Raw genomic sequence first — 19,884 nt, 5'->3', positions numbered from 1 at the left:
AAGCTCATCTCCAGCATGGCACCATCACCCGCAGTGTCTATATATGGTGCCAAGGAAAAACAATTAACCCTTTTCCGATTGTTCTCTGTTGCAAACACAAAGGGTTTCGTTATTTAAAAACTGAGTCATGTTTTCACTCTGGCTTCCGTACTTAAATGGGCATTCCAGGCTTTAGTAATGGATGACTTATTTTCTGGATATGTCGGCACTAGTTGATGGGTGGTGGTCTGCTGCTCGGGACCCTTCTCCATCAGCTTAATGCGTTGTCAGTGCAGCGGGCCCGAATGTCATCAGTGGTCACTGCAGGAAGTAGGACCATCGGCTTCACTCCCATTGAAATTAATGCCTCGCTGCTCTTCCACTTTCTGCTTCTCTAATGTCACTACCTGTCCTGATCATGAGAAAAGCAGGAAGTGTAGGAGAAGCACGGTACGCCAACTGATTTGAATGGGAGCAAAGCCGGTGCTCCCACTTCCTGCAGAGACCACCGATGACGACATTCAGCCCGTTGCATTGACAGCATAGCAGACAAATCGGCAGAAGCACAAGGGTCTTGAGCAGTGGACCACCACCCAACCACTGATGACCTGTCCAGAGGTGCTGCATCTCCCTGCAGCACACGAGGGAAACAGTGCAGGGAACAGAGGGCAGGCAAACCACGTGACCAAGCGGCGGGAAAATCGTATGTCCGCCCAGCGGGAAATAAAATGGCCGCTCTGCGACACGTGGCTGCCACTGAAAAGGCTGCACGGCAGCCAGCACATGGCCGCGTACCCACACTGCACAAAACAGGCAAGCACGGCCCCAGCTAACAGGGGTGACAGCGCGCCTGCAGAGACTGAGGACTGAGCAGCGGGATATTTCCCCCACACACAGAAGTAGAAGACTGCAGCTAAGGCAGCTATGCCTGGCCGGTCGGCCCGCTGCCCGCACTTCCAGCCGCAGGCGGTAGAAAGCAGCCGCGGGCGGCCCCACCGGAGCCACGGTACCCACCGCCGGCGGCCCCCCAGGTCCCCCCCCCCCCCGATGATAACAGACGAGAAACACAGGGCAGGGAGTGGAAGCAGCCAGCTCCACCCCATGTGTAGTGGCCAGTGCCGGTAATTGCAGGTGCAGCACCACCTATTAAAATCATTGAAAACGGTGCCTGCAATTACCAGCGCAATCTGCTTCTGCTCTGTACACACATTACAGTGTAAAAAAAAAAGTCCCCATAATCCTTAAGGCGTGACAAACCAGCATCACAATATGCCATTATTAGGGGTCTAATACGTACTTATCCAAGGCTTCCGCAAAGTTTGTTGCTCCGATGATTATGACGCCTTCATTGGGCTTAAATCTGTAAAAAGAAAAAAGTAAAAACACAGGCCTAATGCGACACGATTAAAGCAGTTTTCAGAGTTTCTGTACATCCACTGTTCTTTTCCCCCCATTACGTACAGACACTGTTCAGTTTGCTCCACATTTCTTGGGAAGCTCTGTTCCCACAGCAGTGACATGTGGCTGGCATGGTTTGTTTACCATAAGGTGACATCACATACATGCTTCACATCGTGCTCCGTAATAGAGGGCGCATGTAGACTGTCTGTAGATGGAGTGGGCTAGGGAGCCGACCCCGCTAAACACACTGCGGGCGTCAGACATCTTTGACAGCCGACACCTGCCAGGATCCACTCTGATCGCGGCAGTCATCCATTGTCAATTCTGACAACAGCATTTAAATGTCCTGATCGGCAATCGGGGGTCCTGAATAGCCCTCTGGCAAAACGATCGGTGGGTGCCATTTGTTTGTCATGACAGCCTGGGGCCAACTGAAGGCCAGTACTGCAGTGAATGACTATGGAGATGTGCTTGTGGAATGTCTTCATAGACCGCCTGCCAGAACAGAGTAGAATGCAATACTATGGTATTGCATTATACTGTACGAGTGATCAAATGCTCGCAAGTTCCCTATGGGAATTCATAAGAAAATAAAAAACATTTTAAACTTAATTTTTTCTTAAAATAAATATTAGAAAAAAAAAATTTAAAAAAAAGTTTAAACTCCCACCCTCTTTTCTCAGTTTCATCAAAAAAAGAAAAACAAATTTAGTATCACTGCAGTCACAAAAGTCCAGATTAAAATTTCACATAATTAATGCCCCACTGAACACCCTGAGAAAAAAATAAGCAATGCCAGAATTGCACGTTTTTTTTGGCCTCCCCATATCCTCCTAAAGAAAAAAAAATGTAATAAAAAGCTATTCACAAGTAGTATACCACAAAATGCTACAAAAACAAAACATACACACCCCCCCCCCCCCCCAATTTTTTTTTTTTTTTTTATTAAATCCTGTTATTTGTATAGCGCTAACTTTCAGGTAATTAATTAATTACCCGCCACCAAGCTGGGTACTCATTTTAACGATCTCGGAAGGATGGAAGGCTGAGTCAACCTTGAGCCAGCTACCTGAACCACGCGGGGATTGTACCCGCAACCTTCAGGTCGAGAGCGAGAGCTTAGGACTGCATTTCTGCTGCCTTAACACTCTGCGCCAGACGAGGCTCTGCACGTCGCCACGCAAAAAACGAGCCATCACACAACTCGTTTGACATAAAAAGTTATATAGGAAGCAAAAGATGGCAACAGAAATCAAATTTATTTTTTTTAAGTTGTAGTACGACGATCGTGAAAACGGGGGTCCCGTATTCCCCACCTTCCTCACTGCAGGCTTACTTTAACCCACCTTTTCCCCCGTAGTAAGGTGGAGACTGAATAGAGCGCTGGTCAAACAAGAGCGCCAACACTTTCAGTGGCTTAGGTATTTCCATCATCCACCCTGAAATGACTGGAGCGCCGAAAGTGCATTTTCGACCAGCACTCCATTTATTCTGACAGCACTGCGGGGAGAGGGGCGACCCTCGTAGTGATGAACAGAGGGGGACACAGGATCCCTGGCCTCAAGATCGACAGCAGCGAGACCCCCACCAATCAGCAAGCTATTCCCTATTCTGTGGGCAGGGAAAGTTTGTAATCTTGGGCCAACTTCTTCAATATTTATATATTCCCTGCTGCTGATTGACAGGTCTCAAATGCAAAGAGACTGTCAAGAGCATTTCATTATGAAATGGTTATTCGTTATTTAAGGAAAACCAAGAGCAACAACAAAAAAAAAATATATAAAATTAAATCAAGTGGTTAATATAGCACTCAGACACGTACCCGTCCATCTCTGCAAGCAGCTGGTTAATAGTCTGTCGAGAGTACGGGTGCATGGGGGACTCGATCCTTTTACCACCCACTGAATCCAGCTCATCTATGAAGATGACACACGGTGCGTTGGTCTTGGCTTCCCCTTTAAAGAAGAGGAAGAAGAAAAGAAGTGAACCTCAAAATGCTAAGGCAATGACCGATATCCATCAGCTGCAAACTCTCATCATTCACGATACTACAATAAGAAAAAAGGGAGAAGTATATAAAACATTAGGAGCGGCATCGCCGATTAGCTTGATAAAGACCCGAGCACAGGGTCGATACGTGGCTGCTTGCTTTCTCATGGCTATTTAATAAAGAAGACTTCAATGAATGCTGCCTAGTTCCTCCTCTAAACATTAGGAGCGGCATCGCCGATCACATCCAAAAGCCACGATGACCGAGTCTCACTGCCACACTTTCTAGTTCAGCCTTTGTTTTTCCTCAACTTCTGAAAGAACATCCCAAACAGATGTCAGCTAGAGTCAAATGCTCCGGGCCACGTTATTTTATGTGGCCCGCGAGATCTGGACGCTGAGGGATCGGCTCTCTACTTTCCCCCGAGGATGCAGCCAGCGCTTGGCACGGAGAGCGAGCGCCATCTTGGATTCTTGTGGCTTTTTTTTATAGCACATATTCACTGCATTGTTCAAAGTGTGGAATTTAAAAAAAAAAAACACACAACTAAAAAACACAAGCAAGAAGCTCTCATAGATTTCTCCTGCTCTCATGCGTAAATACGCAGTGAATACATATATATCATGTGCATTCACTGCGTATTTATGCGATCCCATTGGCGGCAATTCCAGTCCCTAATATGGACCAAAATAGGACATGCATAAAATACACCCAATCCAAATTAATGGGGATAACATGGAGTGAAAACACGCTTGTGTGAATGAGGCTTATAAAGAGCTCCTTGAAGGCAACCATAAAGCTGATGTGGGCCACAGTGAAAAGGAGTTTGACACCCCTGCTGTATTACCTGATCTTGTAATGACCTATTTTGGAGCATTCTGGTATGTATGTGAAATCTTCTGATAGATTAAACCTATGGACACTAAAAGGGCTGTCCAGTTGTAAACTACTAATGGCCTATCCTCTTTATAGACCTCCAATAACCCAGGATGCCCGCCGATCAGCTATTTGCCGTCTCAGCACTCATGTGCACTGAGCTGCAGGAAGCAGATAGCTCAGTTCCCACTGCAGTGGCCAAGCTTGGTATTGCAGTTCGAGTTCCTATTCACTTCAATGCCTGTAATACCAAGTCTGGCCACTGCAGAGCATATCGGACCAGAAAGCAGCAGATTGGTGGGGTTCCTGGGTAATTACAGCTGATAATCTACTACCAAATTGAGAATGAGCCTCAATGAATGTAGCTAATCCGTGTGTGGATCAGTGTCATGTTATAAGCGCAAGTCAGAAATCTGAGATAACCGCTTTTTCCAGCACCAATTTGTAATTGAGGTAGTTGGTTCCAAGCACCTTTTCACACAGGGCGACTTTTGGGCGCAGAAGTGCTAGTCTTCCCAGCAATAATGGCTCATGTGCTTTTACACAGGAGCGCTGATCGCTCGGTGATGAGAGGTGGAGCCGGCCGGGGATCCCTCCGCCCGCCCGCCTCCATTCACAGTAAACAGGATGGAGTTCATAGATTAAGGACTGCCTGCTAAGACAGACTGATTGTCATTCGGTTTTTATGCCTGCATGATCCAAACAACGAACCAATTATTGTTGGTAGTTTAGATTGTGCCAGCATTTATACTGAGTGATAACCATTCAATGCAAAAAGGGCCCTACGGGTACGACTACACGGGACAAGTCCAATGTGGATCTTACGTGCCGAAAATCGGCAGCATTTCCAGTAGCAGCAAATGGGAAGTGACAAAACTAATCCACACGTTACAGAGAGAAATAAAGTGCATGATATTCATGTAGAAATTGGCACATGCTGCAGATTTTAAATCAATTTATCCTGCAAATTTTCACTTTGGATTTCACCCTTTGCGGACCAACCAACACTCAACAGATGAGCTGCAGCATTTACCAAAGTGCTATACAGACAAGCCTGCACAGCAGATCAACTGTAAACCATTGGGGTTGATCACACACGTTAACATTATTCAGGATGCGCAGCACGTACTGAAGAGATTCCGGATGCGACTCGCTCCGACACCTACAAACATCTCATCAAATTCTGAACCAGAAGCATAATAGAAAGGAACATTGGCTTCCCCAGCCACGGCTCGAGCGAGGAGAGTCTTTCCGGTTCCAGGGGGTCCAACCAGAAGGATCCCTAGAAGAAAAAGGTTAAGCGGTAAGTTTCCATCACTCACACAACAGAAACGTATCAGCGGCTGCTTCTTACAGAGTCTTCCAAATGAGACGAGGATGCGGCGACACTAAAGAGGTCCTCGTCAGACTGGCAACCTTACTGCCATTACATGACAAGGCGATCCCGACACTGATGATGGCACACCCCCAGTGTTCTTCCAGCAGGTAGGTGGTGTTCACCTGGGCTGTTTGCTGCATGACCTCATAATAAAGCATTTTTTTCGAGGACCCTACAGCGTTCCTTACCTTTGGGAAGCTTGCCTCCTAAAACTGTGAATTTCTGTGGATTCCTCAAGAACTCCACTACTTCTTGTAGCTCCTGTTTTGCCTCTTCAACCTGTTTATACACAAATCCATCAGCATTCACCAAATTGGAGAACATTCACAATGAAAGAATCAGCAAAACATTTTCTTAATGGTTGGTAGGAAGAAATTGGATTCAAAAGTGCTAAAAGAGGCCAAACATTCCAGTTCTGAGGATCTTCAGCTTTTCAGGCGAGAAGAAAAAGGGAACAACCTTCAACCGGCCGCATAATGCAAGATGGTCCCCAACAGAGACCGCCGGGGAGACATCAGCTGTGCAGCCGGGTTACGATGCCCCTTCCCTTCTCTATTACGGAAAGGAAGAATGTTTGTGCTGCCTGTGCTTTCATGATAGCAAGTACTGGTTTTCAAGTGGCTTTACTTTTATGGAGGGGGACTGTGTAGCAAGCCGAGCATTCTGCCAGTAGTTCCCTGTCCTGATTTCCTTACTTTGACTTTCCATGCTACATTGCGTACTCTGGTCAAGTCAGCAGTGAGGCAGTATGTGAATGCCCACTCCTCTGATCTCCCAGGACAATGAGGCATTTAGAGACATGCTGGCCAAATGGTTAGTAAACTCGCTACAATGCATGTGTGTAATTCGTGCACACATGCTGTAACAGCAGGAGGGGCAAAGACTGGTGATCCTCATCACAGTGTCTGCAGATCTGTCAGCCTGCAAGTGCAGGGAAGCCACCTGTAAAGATTAACCCCCCCCCCCCCCTCCCATGTCCTTATTATGGAATTTATGTACCTAATGACAGAGTAGATTGCAGAGAATTTGTTAGGGGTGCAATTTGCTAGGGGTGCCGGGAACAAGAGCCGGGGTTATCAGCCAATTGTCCCAGGGAAAGCACTCTGAGTGACAACTAAAACAAAAAGTTTAAAAGTCTTGCAGCTCCACCACGGACACTCGTGCTCCCTTGAGTACGATTCTGGAAGTTTCTGCAGCAGTCATTGCTGCTTATTCACATGGCCACTACAGCCCATCTCTGGCTGCAGTGATCACATGAATAATACTGCTACAGCAGCTTCCAGAACTGGAGAAGTTGGGAGCGGAGGTTACTGTGGACCCCGCAGCGATGAGGAGACTAAATGGAGCGCTGGTTCCATCCACTTTCAATGGGATTCCCGAGTACCCAAGCGGCGACCTGTTCGGGTATTTGTCACTCCCATTGAAATGAATGGAGTGCCAACCACGCATGCTCGCCCGACGCCACTTTCAAAGTGATGTCATTGCAAGGGGGAGAAACGACACCTGCAGTGACAAAGTGGGACACAGGAGTTCCGGTCCTCAGATTAGCAAACTATCCCCGATCCTGTGGATAGAGGATAATCTCTTTTAAGAGAGACTACTGTTTTGTTTTTTTCATTTTTATAGTTATCTGCCTCTGGATCACTTTTAACAACCTTGCAAAACCCCTTTAACTGCAGTCATAGCTAAGGGTTTTTCTGAATGGAGGAAAGATAAAAGTCTGATCGGTGAAACCCACACTGATCTTGAGAATGGAAATTTTATGTGCCCCTCATCTCCTCACTATGGGATTGCTGTACCCACCCGCAGTGCGGCGCCACTCCATTCATTTTCAATTGGGCTTCTGCAGAGGGCAGAGTAGCTGTACTCTGTCATTCCCGTTGGACCCATTGAAATGAATGGAGAAGCTCATGTGTGACCACTACTCTATTCAATCTCCTTCTCACTGCAGGGGGTACAGAGAGTTCACAGTGATAAGAGGGAGACTGGAACTCCCGTTCTCTGTATCGGTAGGGATCTGGGCAGCGAGACCCCTGCCGATCACACTCATCACCTATCCAATAGAGAAGTAATAAAAGTCAATTTTGGTACAACTTTTAATTCTTTTGAAATTCCTGATCCTCCCTGGACCGTAGTACGTCAATAACCATACAATGCCCTATAGTCCATTGATCAGTAGAACCCCCATTATTTGCACTCACCCCCTTCACGTGTTGAAATGTGACATTTTTCATCTGAATCGGATCCACAGCTGCATCAAGGCCGGATGTTGCTCTGAAACGAACTGCAAAAAATAAAACAGGTTGTAACTTAAAATGTAAGCTTTAATTTGGACTACAAAAGTTTTAACTTTTTTTTTCTTCCCTTTTTAAACATGTCTAAAGCACACGTCTTTACCTCATTTACTGAAATAAATCCCATGATGCCTCAGATTGTAAAGTGACACGATTTGGGGTGCATATCTTTATTTCCCCAAGAAGTGTTCCAGAACTGCTGCAGTGTTACAATCAGTGGGCTGTGACCCTGCCCGACAGGTCCACCATTACCAAACGAGTCGCCTCTTCCTGTGCCTAGGTGCACTACTTCATAGAATGGTAGAGTTGGAAGGGACCTCCAGGGTCATCGGGTCCAGCCCCCTGCTCAGTGCAGGATTCACTAAAATATCCCAGACAGATGTCTGTCCAGCCTTAAAAGACTTCCATTGAAAAACTCCTCACCTCCCGTGGTAACCTGTTCCACTCATTGATCCCCCTCACTGTCTAATATCTAATCTGTGTCTCCTCCATTTCAGTTTCATCCCATTGCTTCTAATCTTTCCTTGTGCAGATGAGAATAGGGCTGATCCCTCTGCACTGTGACAACCCTTCAGATATTTGTAGACAGCTATTAAGTCTCCACTCAGGCTTCTCTTCTGCAAGCTAAACATTCCCAGATCCTTTAACCGTTCCGCACAGGACATGATTTGCAGACCGCTCACCATCTTGGTAACTCTTCTCTGAACTTGCTCCAGTTTGTCTATGTCTTTTTTAAATTGGGGTGCCCAGAACTGGACTTCTCTTAATACATCCCAGAATTGTGTTTGCCTTTTTGGCTGCTGCATCACATTGTTGACTCATGTTCAGTCTATGATCTATTAGTATATCAAAGTTTTTTTTTTTACATGTGCTGCTTAGCCCAATTCCTCTCATTCTGGTTTTTTTTTTTTTCCTTCATTTTTCTTGCCCAGATGTAGGACTTTGCATTTCTCCTTGTTAAATACCATTCTGTTAGTCGCTGCCCACTGGTCAAGCTTTTCTAGATATTTTTGGTTCCTCTCCCTCTCTTCCCTGTTATCTATCCCTCCAGGCTTTATGTCATCGGCAAATTTGATCAGTTTCCCATCAATTCCCTCCTCCAGATCATTTATAAAAATGGTGAACACCACTGGGCCTAGGTCAGAGTCTTGTGGTACTCCACTTGATACATTCTTCCACTTTGAGTGATCGTACTCAATTAGTGGTCATAAATGGCTGCACATCCACCAGTTGCCTTGGCAATCCCATATTTGGTAATTATTTCAATAACGATGGCATGAGATACTTTGTCAAATGCTTTACTACAGTCAAGATATCTACTGTATTTTCCCAATAAACCGAATTGATGAATCTGTTATAGAAGGAAATTAGATTCGTTTCGCATGACTTGTTTGTTACAAAGCCATGCTGGCTCTGGTTAATTACTCCATTGTCATCCAAGTACTTGCATACATGCTGTTTAATAATTTGTTCAAAGATCTTTCCCAGTATAGAAGTCAGGCTCACAGGCCTGTAGTTTCCTGGATCCACCCTTCTCCAATTTTCTGGGACTTCTCCTGTTCTCCAGGAATTTTCAGAGATTATGGCGAGTGGTACAGCAATTACCTCAACTGCTTCCTTTAGTATCCTAGAATGTAATTCATCTGGACCTGGAGACTTGGATTCATGTAAGTTAGCTAAGTGTTTTGTCACATCTTTCTGCTTTTAGATATATACCGTATTCTTTTATTTCCCCAATAGCACAGAGAAGATCAGTTAAGGTCACATTTACTTTCTGAAAGAAAACAGATACAAAATAGGAAGATACCCTTGTTTTTGTCTTCAACCTCTTAGAAGATCAAATTGTCAGAAAGAGCGGATAAGAATTTGTGGGACACAAATGTCTGGATAGGTAAAATCTCCCATGATCACTATGTCGTACTTTTTTGGAGAGCTTGGCCATCTGATGCAGAAAGAGTTCCTCCATATCTTCTGCTTGTCCCGGCGGCCTATAGTAAATGCCTTCAATGGTGTCCTTTCTGTTGTTCTCTCCTTGTAGTCTCACCCAAACAGTTTCTACAGAACTCCCAGCTCTGAAGCTTGAATCTCTGTGGCGAGGAATGTTTTCCCGAACATACAACACAACACCTTCTTAGGTCTGTTTCTTATAAATAAGTTGTATCCTTCAAGCCTTGTATCCCAATCATGTGTATCATCCCACCAAGTTTCCGTGATGCCTATGACATCATATTTCTCTTCCTGTGTTAGGAGCCCCAATTCTCCTTGTTTCCCATGCTCTGTGCATCTGTGTAGAAACATGTTAGTTTGTGATCGAGGTCTCTTGCTCCTCTACTTTCCTTCTGATTTCTCCCCACTTCTAATAACAAGGTTCTCAATGGTGTTCATTAGCTGTATATTTTTGCCTGGCTTTTCACTTCCCTTCTCATATTGTTCTAGTTTAAAGCTCTACTGGCAAATATGTGTTCCTGTCTTTGTAAGGTGCAACCCATCTCTAGCAAGCAATCCATCATATAGGTACTGCACTCCATGGTCTAGGAATCCAAATCCTTGCTGACGGCACCATCAACATAGCCGGTTGTTCACCTCTAGAATGCTGTTCCATCTCCTTATTCCATGGCCATCCATGTAGGAGGATGGATGAGAAGACCACCTGTGCTCCCAGTTACTTCCCTTTCCAATAAAAAAAACTACAGCTCGCCACGCAAAAAAATAAGCCTCATGACTGTCGACGGAAAAAAAAAAAAAGTTATGGCTTTTGAAAAGTGGAGAGGAAAAAAAAAAAACACCTAAATAGGATTGCGCCCTTAGGACCAAAATAGGCCACATCACTAAGGGTTTTCCTCTCTGGACAATTCTTCCAGATGTCCCAACAGTCTGAGGAGGGCTTTATCAGAGAAAATACTGTACAGGAGCAACTTCTCCCAAGCACCCAGGAGCAATTTGGTGATGAACAATGTATTTCCAGCATGATGGAGGGCCATGCCACAAGGTAAAAGCGGTAAAGACGAGACTCCAGGAACAAAACATCGACATTTTGGGTCCCTGGACAGAAAACTTGCCAGATCTCATCCCATTGAGACCCTGCGATCAATCCTGAAAAAACAGGCGGACAAACAAAGACACAGAACTTGTGATAAACTCCAAGCAGGGAATAGGAAGAATGGGCCGTCGTCAGGATTTGGCCCAGAAGCGGATATCATCATGTCAGGACAAACTGCAGAAGTTTTGGAAATAAGGGTAATTACTAACGATTGAGTCTTTGCCGAAACCTGACTTAATTCTTAAAAAAGTGTAAAAACTTATCACAAGCTTATAAAATTGTACATCAGTAACCATAGAAACATCTGACTAAAATATGTAAAAACATTAAAGCAGCAACCTGTGTGAAAGCCAAGATTTGTGTTAGTCTCAAAACTTTTGGCCACGACTATGTTTGTATAAAACATTAACCCTTTCCCATCCACTGTCTGACGTCTGAAGACATTATGATTTAAAGGGGTTGTCCCGCGGCAGCAAGTGGGTCTATACACTTCTGTATGGCCATATTAATGCACTTTGTAATGTACATTGTCATTAATTATGAGCCATACAGAAGTTATAAGAAGTTTTTCACTTACCTGTTCCGTTGCTAGCGTCCTCGTCTCCATGGTGCCGTCTAATTTTCAGCGTCTAATCGCCGGATTAGACGCGCTTGCGCAGTCCGGTCTTCTTGTTTTCTGAATGGGGCCGCTCGTGCCGGAGACCGGCTCCTGGTAGCTCTGCCCCGTCACGTGCCGATTCCAGCCAATCAGGAGGCTGGAATCGGCAATGGACCGCACAGAAGCCCTGCGGTCCACCGAGGGAGAAGATCCCGGCGGCAATCTTCAGCAGGTAAGTAAGAAGTCACCGGAGCGCGGGGATTCAGGTAAGCGCTGTGCGGTGTTCTTTTTTAACCCCTGCATCGGGGTTGTCTCGCGCCGAACCGGGGGGGGGGGGGAGGGGGGGGTTGAAAAAGAAAAAAAAAAAAAAACGTTTCGGCGCAGGACAACCCCTTTAAGGCTGTACAGCTCCGATGTTGGAAGACGTCCGTCGCGGTTCTCTTACTGCATATTGACAGCGCCTCTGCTGCCGGAACCTATCCAACGTGTCACCTCATGCAGTACTGGCTTTAGCCAGCATATAGCACCATTGTATAAAGGCAGAAAAAGAGTAAACCCTCTAGGAAAACCAGGATACAAATTGGATTGGAAAGGGTTAAAAGAGAAGAGAAGTTGGCTCTCCGGAAATTGTCATTCCGTAAACATTTGTTTTTCTCGTTAAATATTAATTCTGAAGCCTTTTTTCTTAGATTTCTGCATTCTTCCATTTCTCTATTCTTCTTTCTGGGAAGGTACATACATTGACAACTTGTCAATAGGATGTATCCCTATACAGGCCGACACTGGGAGCACGGATTGTACGGCGTCAAAGTATAGGGACATATCCATAGCTGCTAACACCTGGATGTCAAAGTATTCATACATTTCCAGGAGGAACAACAGAGGAACGGCAGAATTTAACAGTTCTAATAAAAGGGGTAACAGCATTGTTATTCCATGGGGAATACAAGTACAAAACATTTCAGCTAAAGCTCATAAAAGACAGAAAGCTAAAATACCAGCAAAGATCAGTATCTCACCTGACAGAAACGGAGTTTTCGCTATACCATAGATGCCAAGTAGTAACACCGCCAGGAGGATGTAACGGGTTCTTTTCAGAGATTCTAGCAAATTAGGGAAAAAAGAGGAACAATACAGCGATATTCAGACTTAATGTTGTAACTAAGAATAATAAGATGCAGATGTGACGAATGGTTACAAAATAAGACCGAAATCAGCTGCAAAATGAACCTTCAGGCGGCTCTCACCCACGGCGTCGATAAGACACGGCGTTTCAAATGCGTCGTTTTACAGCAAATCTGATTGGCGTTTAACGCAAGTCACAGTGACTGGCAGTGTTTTTTACCGCACCCCATCAACTTTCCCTAAGTATATGTTCAGACGACAGAATGTGATGTAGATTTCTTTGCATAGAGTCTGTCACGGCTAAAATCCGTAACAGAATCCACACATCCTTCTCCCCCTCCCCCGGCAGGGGTACTGTATACATTACGTGGCAAATTCCTATAGAAATTAATGGAATGGAGATTTGCAGCAGAATTTTAAACAGATTCCGCCTCAAATTCATGATAAAAATACGCTGTGCGAACATACCTTAAGGAAAAGTGGTTGCTCAACTCCTGCAGGCAATGTGTATAGGGTCCAAACACAATGTAAAACACTTCACTGGCATTTTCTAACCTTAGGCCTCATGTCCACGGGCCCGCAGATATGAGGCCAGAAAATAAATGATACTCACCTGTCTGGACACTGCGGGGCTCTCCTCCATGGCAGACGGAATTTCTTTCTTCTGCACGGGGAATGTATTCAGGACGCCTGCACCATGCAGTCTTTTTTATTTTTTTTAAACTACTTTCCTGCGACACAGACGCAATGACAGCTGTGTCTGTACCGTGGATCTGGACGGCTTCCATTGGCTTCAACGGAAGCTGCGGGAGCCATCAGTGCGGGAAAAAAAAGACTTATAAAAATGGAGCATGCTGCGGTTGTTTTCCTGCACGTGCGATCCGCACACCGGGAAAAGTGACGTCCGCAGGTATTTAATTACCTGCGGGTGCCCAATGATTCCCTACGGGCGCGGATCACACGTGTGGGAGACCCGCACGGTTTTTAAAATTACATTTTTGCCGTGGACATGAGGCCTTATAGTTAATGAAAGCTTTAGCCCCATATTACTGAGCAGCTTTTACAGTAAAAAATAAATAGATTTAAAAGATCCTAACACCCCCCACCCCCGTTAGGTCCTAAATTCATCTACCGTCAAGGAAGATTACAAAGCCTGCCATATCCATACCAGTGGTCCTCTGAGTGAGAGCTTGCGCTTTCAGGAAACCCTCTGCAAACCCGTTCTTAAAAGCGTCCTGCTGCCCTTCTGGAATATTCTTATTTTTAATAATCCTGTCCATGTTTTCTACGTCTGGAACTCGATCTCTCATCAAGAATCCCTAGAAAAAGAAAAAAAAAAAAAAACAGCTACACACATTTTCATAGGCAAAAAACTGATGAAACCGAGACAAACTGGGTAAGTTAAAGGGATTTTCCGACAATAAAGGGATTATCCGGAACTTGACTAATGATGACCTGTCCTCAGGGTAGGTCATCAATAGTTCATCAGCAGGGGGTCTGCTGCTTGGAATTTCCGCCGATCAGCTGTTCGCTGGGTCTGCCTCACATAATTCAATGGGTGCTGTGCCTGCAGTACCAACTCTGTCTGCTGCAGTACAGACAGTGCTATGCGCTTCCAACCAATAGGGCCTGGCAACAGCTGATCGGCAGGGATCCCAATCGGTGGGCCCTTGCTAATCAGCCATTGATAATCTACCTTACAAATAGATCATGAGTAGAAAAAGTCCCAAACAAGCCCTTTAAAGAAAAAAAAAATGCGGCTTAGGGCTCTGGAAAAAAAATAAAATAAAAAAGGAATACACACCAGTCAGATGTCCCCTAGGTCCATCACAGCTGCTGTCATATGTGTTCATTGTACATGCAAAGGGCTTAGCCAATCACAGGCTTCAGCGATCATGTGCCACTCATACCAGGGATTGCTTGATCGCTAGCATACTACACTGCACTACTTATATAGTCTAGTGCAATTCTGACAGGTTAATAACCAGACCCTGCTAAAGGCTGGTATGCCTGGCAGATTCAGAGGACTTGGCCAAGCTTCCAACTGCCATAGGAACCCATCGGCACTCTGGGATCGCATTACGGAGTGCTGATAGATGACAGGGGGAGCTACTTCCCCAATACTGACTGTGGCATCAAAGGGGTTAAACAGTTAAAGGGAGGTTTGGGGGGCTTTTTTTTCACTCCCAGCAGTTAATGCAGGATCCCAGGTGTCATTCGACAGCCAGAACCCAGCTGTTCCCAGCACAGAGTTTCCCGTGCCAGCCATAAGATTAGGCCGAAGAGATGCAAGTCTGGCCACTAAGGGGTTAATCTCGCACACAAACTGCTATCAAAAGTCCCTTACACTATATAAGGAGACTGTAATATTCATAAATACCTTCATGAATGATGGCGCAGCATTCTCCGCTGCAGCGATGCGCTCCGAGGTGGACTGCAGGCGTCTGTCTCTTGTTTTCACGGTCTTGAAGCCCCGAGACTGGATGTAACCTAAGAGCAAGTCACATTACAGCTACAGGCTTTAGATGACTGCGTCTTCCCTACATTACAGAGAATCCTACATCCGTTTCTGCGACGGCTGATAACACGGCGCCTACTAGGTGCAATTTTACAGTATATGTGATAATATCAAGAAAAACTGCAGCAAAATCAAGTCTAGAAAAACAGAAGTGATCTTACCGGGCCAACGCTGCAGGTCTGTGCCGACTTGTTTTAGTGGACTTGGCTGCTGCCCGGCAAAAGGTCGCAGAGCGCTGAAAGTAGTTGGATACCCTATAAAGGAATAAAGGGGAAAAGCAAAGTTAATAAAAGGTTGAAGACAGCATGATTGTGGCAAGTCAGGTGAGCCGTGTCCACCAGTATGCAGAGATCAAGCACAGCGATCCATGGACAGGGCTGCACTTCCAGCTCCGTTTTCACCAGAATTTACTGTTAAAAATTGTCACTAACCGTTTGTTAGTTTATACCAATACTATAATAAATAGCTATTTTTTGGATTCAGAGGTGCTGCTGCGGGGGCGCACACTTCCGCCTGCAGCAGCGCTGAGAAGAGCAGTAGTGGCGCTCAATAAGGACCAGAAGGAGGGTACGTATGTGGGTTTCAGGGTTGGCTCTATTAATACTGGGGCTACTGTGGGGCGGGGGGGGGGTCACTTACTACTGGGGTCGATACCACTGAGGACAGTGTGTGTGGTCACAATTACTACTGAGGGGGTCACTGTTACTACTGGGGTCGATATAGGAGACACTATTAGTAATAATGTTCCCGATATCAGCCCTAGTAGTAATAGTATTACCACTGAGGACACTGTGGGGAAGGGGGGGGGGGGGAGGGGGGGACACACAATTACTACTGATGCCACTGAGGGGGTCACTATTACTGAGGCCACTTTTCCTACTGGGGCTGATATAAGAGACACTAATTAGTGAGACTGCTCTGCATACGGCAGATTACCTCAAGCTGACTTACGGTATGTTTACACGGAGGCGAAAATGCTGCGGAATGTCCACAACAGATTTTTCTGCTGCAAATTCCGCAGCATTTGGCATCCTGTACCAGCGGCGGGGATTTTGACTGAAAAATCAGCCGCGTACCCGCAGCCGATTTCATGCTATGCGGCACTCCGCATCCCCTCCTCCATAGGCTTCATGCTGTTAGCACACCCCGGCTTCTGGTTCCCGGTTGCCTGATCCTGAGCGGCCACTACAGGCCACTGGGAAAGCAAGCAGAGAGCTCTAACAGCATGAAGCCTACGGAGGTAGTGAGGGGGCAGTGCCGCGTAGTATGAAATCAGCTGCAGGTACGCGGACGATGTCCAGTCACAATCTGCACCAATGGTAAGTATTTCGACTTTTGTGATTGCAGAAATGCTGTGGAATTTACTTCGTCTTTTTTTAAACAGCCCTGTACATTTTATATGGACGGAGGTAAAATCATATGTTGTGATAAGCCCCGCCCCTGACCACACCCCTCTGTCCCGCTTTGACTGGTCACCTTACAAAACCTGCAAAGTGCGTTACTGCGGTCCGGCCAGCACTCACCATGTTTGTTTTCAAAGAAAGACTCTGTGGATACGTGGGAGGTGTGCCAGCACGAGGGGCTTTCCTTCTCATCAGAAAAGAAGCCGGGAAGAAGCTTGTTCAGAAGTGCGTCGAGGTCCGCGGTCTTCAACTCAGACAAGCCCAGGTCCCTGAGGTTTACGGCAGGCTGAGGAAAGAAAATAAGGTTTATGTCCGAATTACACAGTGGCTACTGACGCCCCCTACTGACGATCAAGAAAACGTTTAAAGCTAAAAATATGCATACACTATGCCTCCCATTGATTTGTAGTGGGAATCTATTTCCCTATCTTGACGACACGGTTTTTTTCCCAACTCGTATTAAAAAAATCTGTGTTATGGAAAAAAAGGGATGTCATTTTTTTCCCTATTTATCCTTAGGACAGATTATCTGTAGTAGATAGGCAGGAGTCACTTGCCTAAGAACCCCAAACAGCTGTTTGCCAAAGGCAGCACACTCACACACACCGATACGATATTGGCAGAAAGCAGACAGCTCAGTTCTCACTCCAGTGGCCAGTCTTGGTATTGCAGTAAATCTCACTCATTTCAATGGGAACTCGGCCTGCAATACCAAGCCTGGCCAATGAAATAAGAACAGAGCTGTCCGTTTCATGCCGAAGTCAGCTCAGTGCACCGGCCCAGCAATCAGCTGTTCAGCAGGGGTCCTGGGTGACAGACCACCACTGATCTACTATTGATTACCGTCCCGATAACAGGCAAGCTATAGTTAACAGGACAACCCCTTTAATGCCACTTAAAATCTGAACATTGAGGTCTGCCTGCAATGAACCCCAAATATTAGGCTACTCCTGACATCGCAAACAGTAGTCCGGGAACATAAGAAGTGAGGAGATGTCTTGTAGGGTCTTCATAATGGAAAATTAAAAGGGTTCTCCATGACATTATTGATGATCCTTACAATAGGTCATCACTAGCGGATTGGACCTCCGCTGTTCACCTGATTGGCAGGCTGCTGTCAGTCCGGACAGCGCCGAAGGAAGGAAGAAAGGGCTCTTAATATTTTAGCTGCCCAGGTTGCTTTCACTGATACCAATGGGCTCTGTGCCTAAAAGGCCAACCTGAGAACAAGCAGAGGCGGACAGTGCTTGGCACCTCCATCATCTGCATTGAGTGGCCACATTCTCAGGAGCGCAATAAAAAAGTAGCTTGTTTCCCTGGCAATGAGCGGGGGGGGGGGGGGGGGGTGGTTCACATAGAATCACTACTCAACTTTATTCACCAAAGCAGCTGAGGACTTGGATCCGGAGAATGGTACGTACCTCGGCGCTGTAGGTTTCAGTGTCCGCGGACGCGTCACGCTGCAGAACCTGAACGGAGGGCGAGCTGGGAAAGTAGACTGCAGTTTTGGGAGAGTGGAAGGCAGTAATGAGATGGCTTAATGGTACCGTAACCTACGAAGAGAGAAACAAGCAGATATTAAAGGGAACAGGGCATCATAAAACGGCTTCTTGTAGAAATAGAGTTTCATGTTAAACACATAAAAAAAATTACCAAGTCTTTTTATATATATGTTTTAATTTTTTTTAAAAACCTAAAATCCTGCAGTCCTCACACTGACCACTAGGCCTAACAACAGTCTTGGCATAAGCCAAGCTTATGGAGTGAAGGTAGGTGACCATGGAGTCCAGGGGTATAAGTGTTATACTTACCTTCCCTGTCACCACTGCAGTGCATTACGTGGCGGACTACCTAGAAGCGCTATTCAATGCATTGCGGGGTGGCTTCCAGCACTCATACCGGGGGAGTGACGGGGAAGGGAAGTATAACACTTATGTCCACAGCTCACCTACATTCAGCCCACAGGTTTAGCTTATAGGGCTACAAGTAGGCGAGAGAGTCTCTGCGGCTCAGGCAAGATGGCCGCCTAAGTGCTATTCACTACTTGCCGCTACCTTCCAGCAGCTGAAGACGACCTCATAAAGGTCTACAGAAGAGGTCTACAGACCTCCATGTACCAGCAAGTAACACAGACAGGCGAAGGGGAGTAGTGCTTGGGTGAGCAGCGACCAACGGGGGGGCTCAGAAGAGAAACCCCTGCTAAGCAAAACTTTTGCCGTGTCGCTCCGACGTGTCAAAGGTTGGAAAAAAAGCCTAGTTACTCGTTAAAGGAGTTTATCAACACATGAAGTGGTGGCTTCCCCACGGATCCTGAGGCTATCTCCGGCAGAGAGCTGCCCCGTCCATACCAGCACCGATCATTCCTACCCGCGCGATCCCATCATACCAGCACTGATCATTCCTACCCGCACTGATCATTCCTACCCGCACGATCCCATCATACCAGCACTGATCATTCCTACCCGCACTGATCATTCCTACCCGCGCGATCCCATCATACCAACACTGATCATTCCTACCCACGTGATCCCATCAATCATACCAGCACTGATCATTCCTACCCGCACGATCCCATCATACCAACACTGATCATTCCTACCCGCGCGATCCCATCATACCAACACTGATCATTCCTACCCACGTGATCCCATCAATCATACCAGCACTGATCATTCCTACCCGCACGATCCCATCATACCAACACTGATCATTCCTACCCGCGCGATCCCATCATACCAACACTGATCATTCCTACCTGCGTGATCCCATCAATCATACCAGCACTGATCATTCCTACCCGCGCGAACCCATCATACCAGCACTGATCATTCCTACCCGCGCGATCCCATCATACCAACACTGATCATTCCTACCCGCGTGATCCCATCAATCATACCAGCACTGATCATTCCTACCCGCGCGATCCCATCATACCAGCACTGATCATTCCTACCCGCACGATCCCATCATACCAGCACTGATCATTCCTACCCGCACAATCTCATCAATCACACCAGCACTAATTCCTACCCGCGCGAACCCATCATACCAGCACCGATCATTCCTACCCGCGCGAACCCATCAATCACACCAGCACTGATCATTCCTACCCGCGTGATCTCATCAATCATACCAGCACTGATCATTCCTACCTGCGCGATCCCATCACACCAGCACTGATCATTCCTACCCGCGCGATCCCATCACACCAGCACTGATCATTTCTACCCGCGCGAACCCATCACACCAGCACTGATCATTCCTACCTGCGCGATCCCATCA

At 46.3% G+C, this 19,884-nt stretch overlaps 1 protein-coding gene across 1 annotated transcript in view; it reads right to left on the bottom strand.

The window, feature by feature from the left end:
- LOC136590899 (ATP-dependent zinc metalloprotease YME1L1-like) overlaps positions 1-19,884 on the bottom strand; it is a 42,079-nt gene that overhangs the window by 12,908 nt on the left and 9,287 nt on the right. Inside the window, exons 2-12 of the mRNA XM_066588419.1 lie at positions 18,024-18,155; positions 16,723-16,888; positions 15,361-15,453; positions 15,062-15,171; positions 13,850-14,000; positions 12,576-12,659; positions 7,826-7,908; positions 5,813-5,903; positions 5,376-5,528; positions 3,203-3,335; positions 1,277-1,339 (exon numbers count right to left, since the gene is read on the bottom strand). Of these exons, the coding sequence (XP_066444516.1) occupies positions 1,277-1,339; positions 3,203-3,335; positions 5,376-5,528; positions 5,813-5,903; positions 7,826-7,908; positions 12,576-12,659; positions 13,850-14,000; positions 15,062-15,171; positions 15,361-15,453; positions 16,723-16,888; positions 18,024-18,155 (1,259 nt within the window). The remainder of the gene's footprint in view (positions 1-1,276; positions 1,340-3,202; positions 3,336-5,375; positions 5,529-5,812; positions 5,904-7,825; positions 7,909-12,575; positions 12,660-13,849; positions 14,001-15,061; positions 15,172-15,360; positions 15,454-16,722; positions 16,889-18,023; positions 18,156-19,884) is intronic.

Source organism: Eleutherodactylus coqui, unplaced genomic scaffold (genome assembly GCF_035609145.1).
Source record: "Eleutherodactylus coqui strain aEleCoq1 unplaced genomic scaffold, aEleCoq1.hap1 HAP1_SCAFFOLD_53, whole genome shotgun sequence".
Lineage (NCBI taxonomy): Eukaryota > Metazoa > Chordata > Amphibia > Anura > Eleutherodactylidae > Eleutherodactylus > Eleutherodactylus coqui.
The sequence above is the reverse complement of the archived record's forward strand: the minus strand, read 5'-3'. Positions and strand labels throughout refer to the sequence as shown.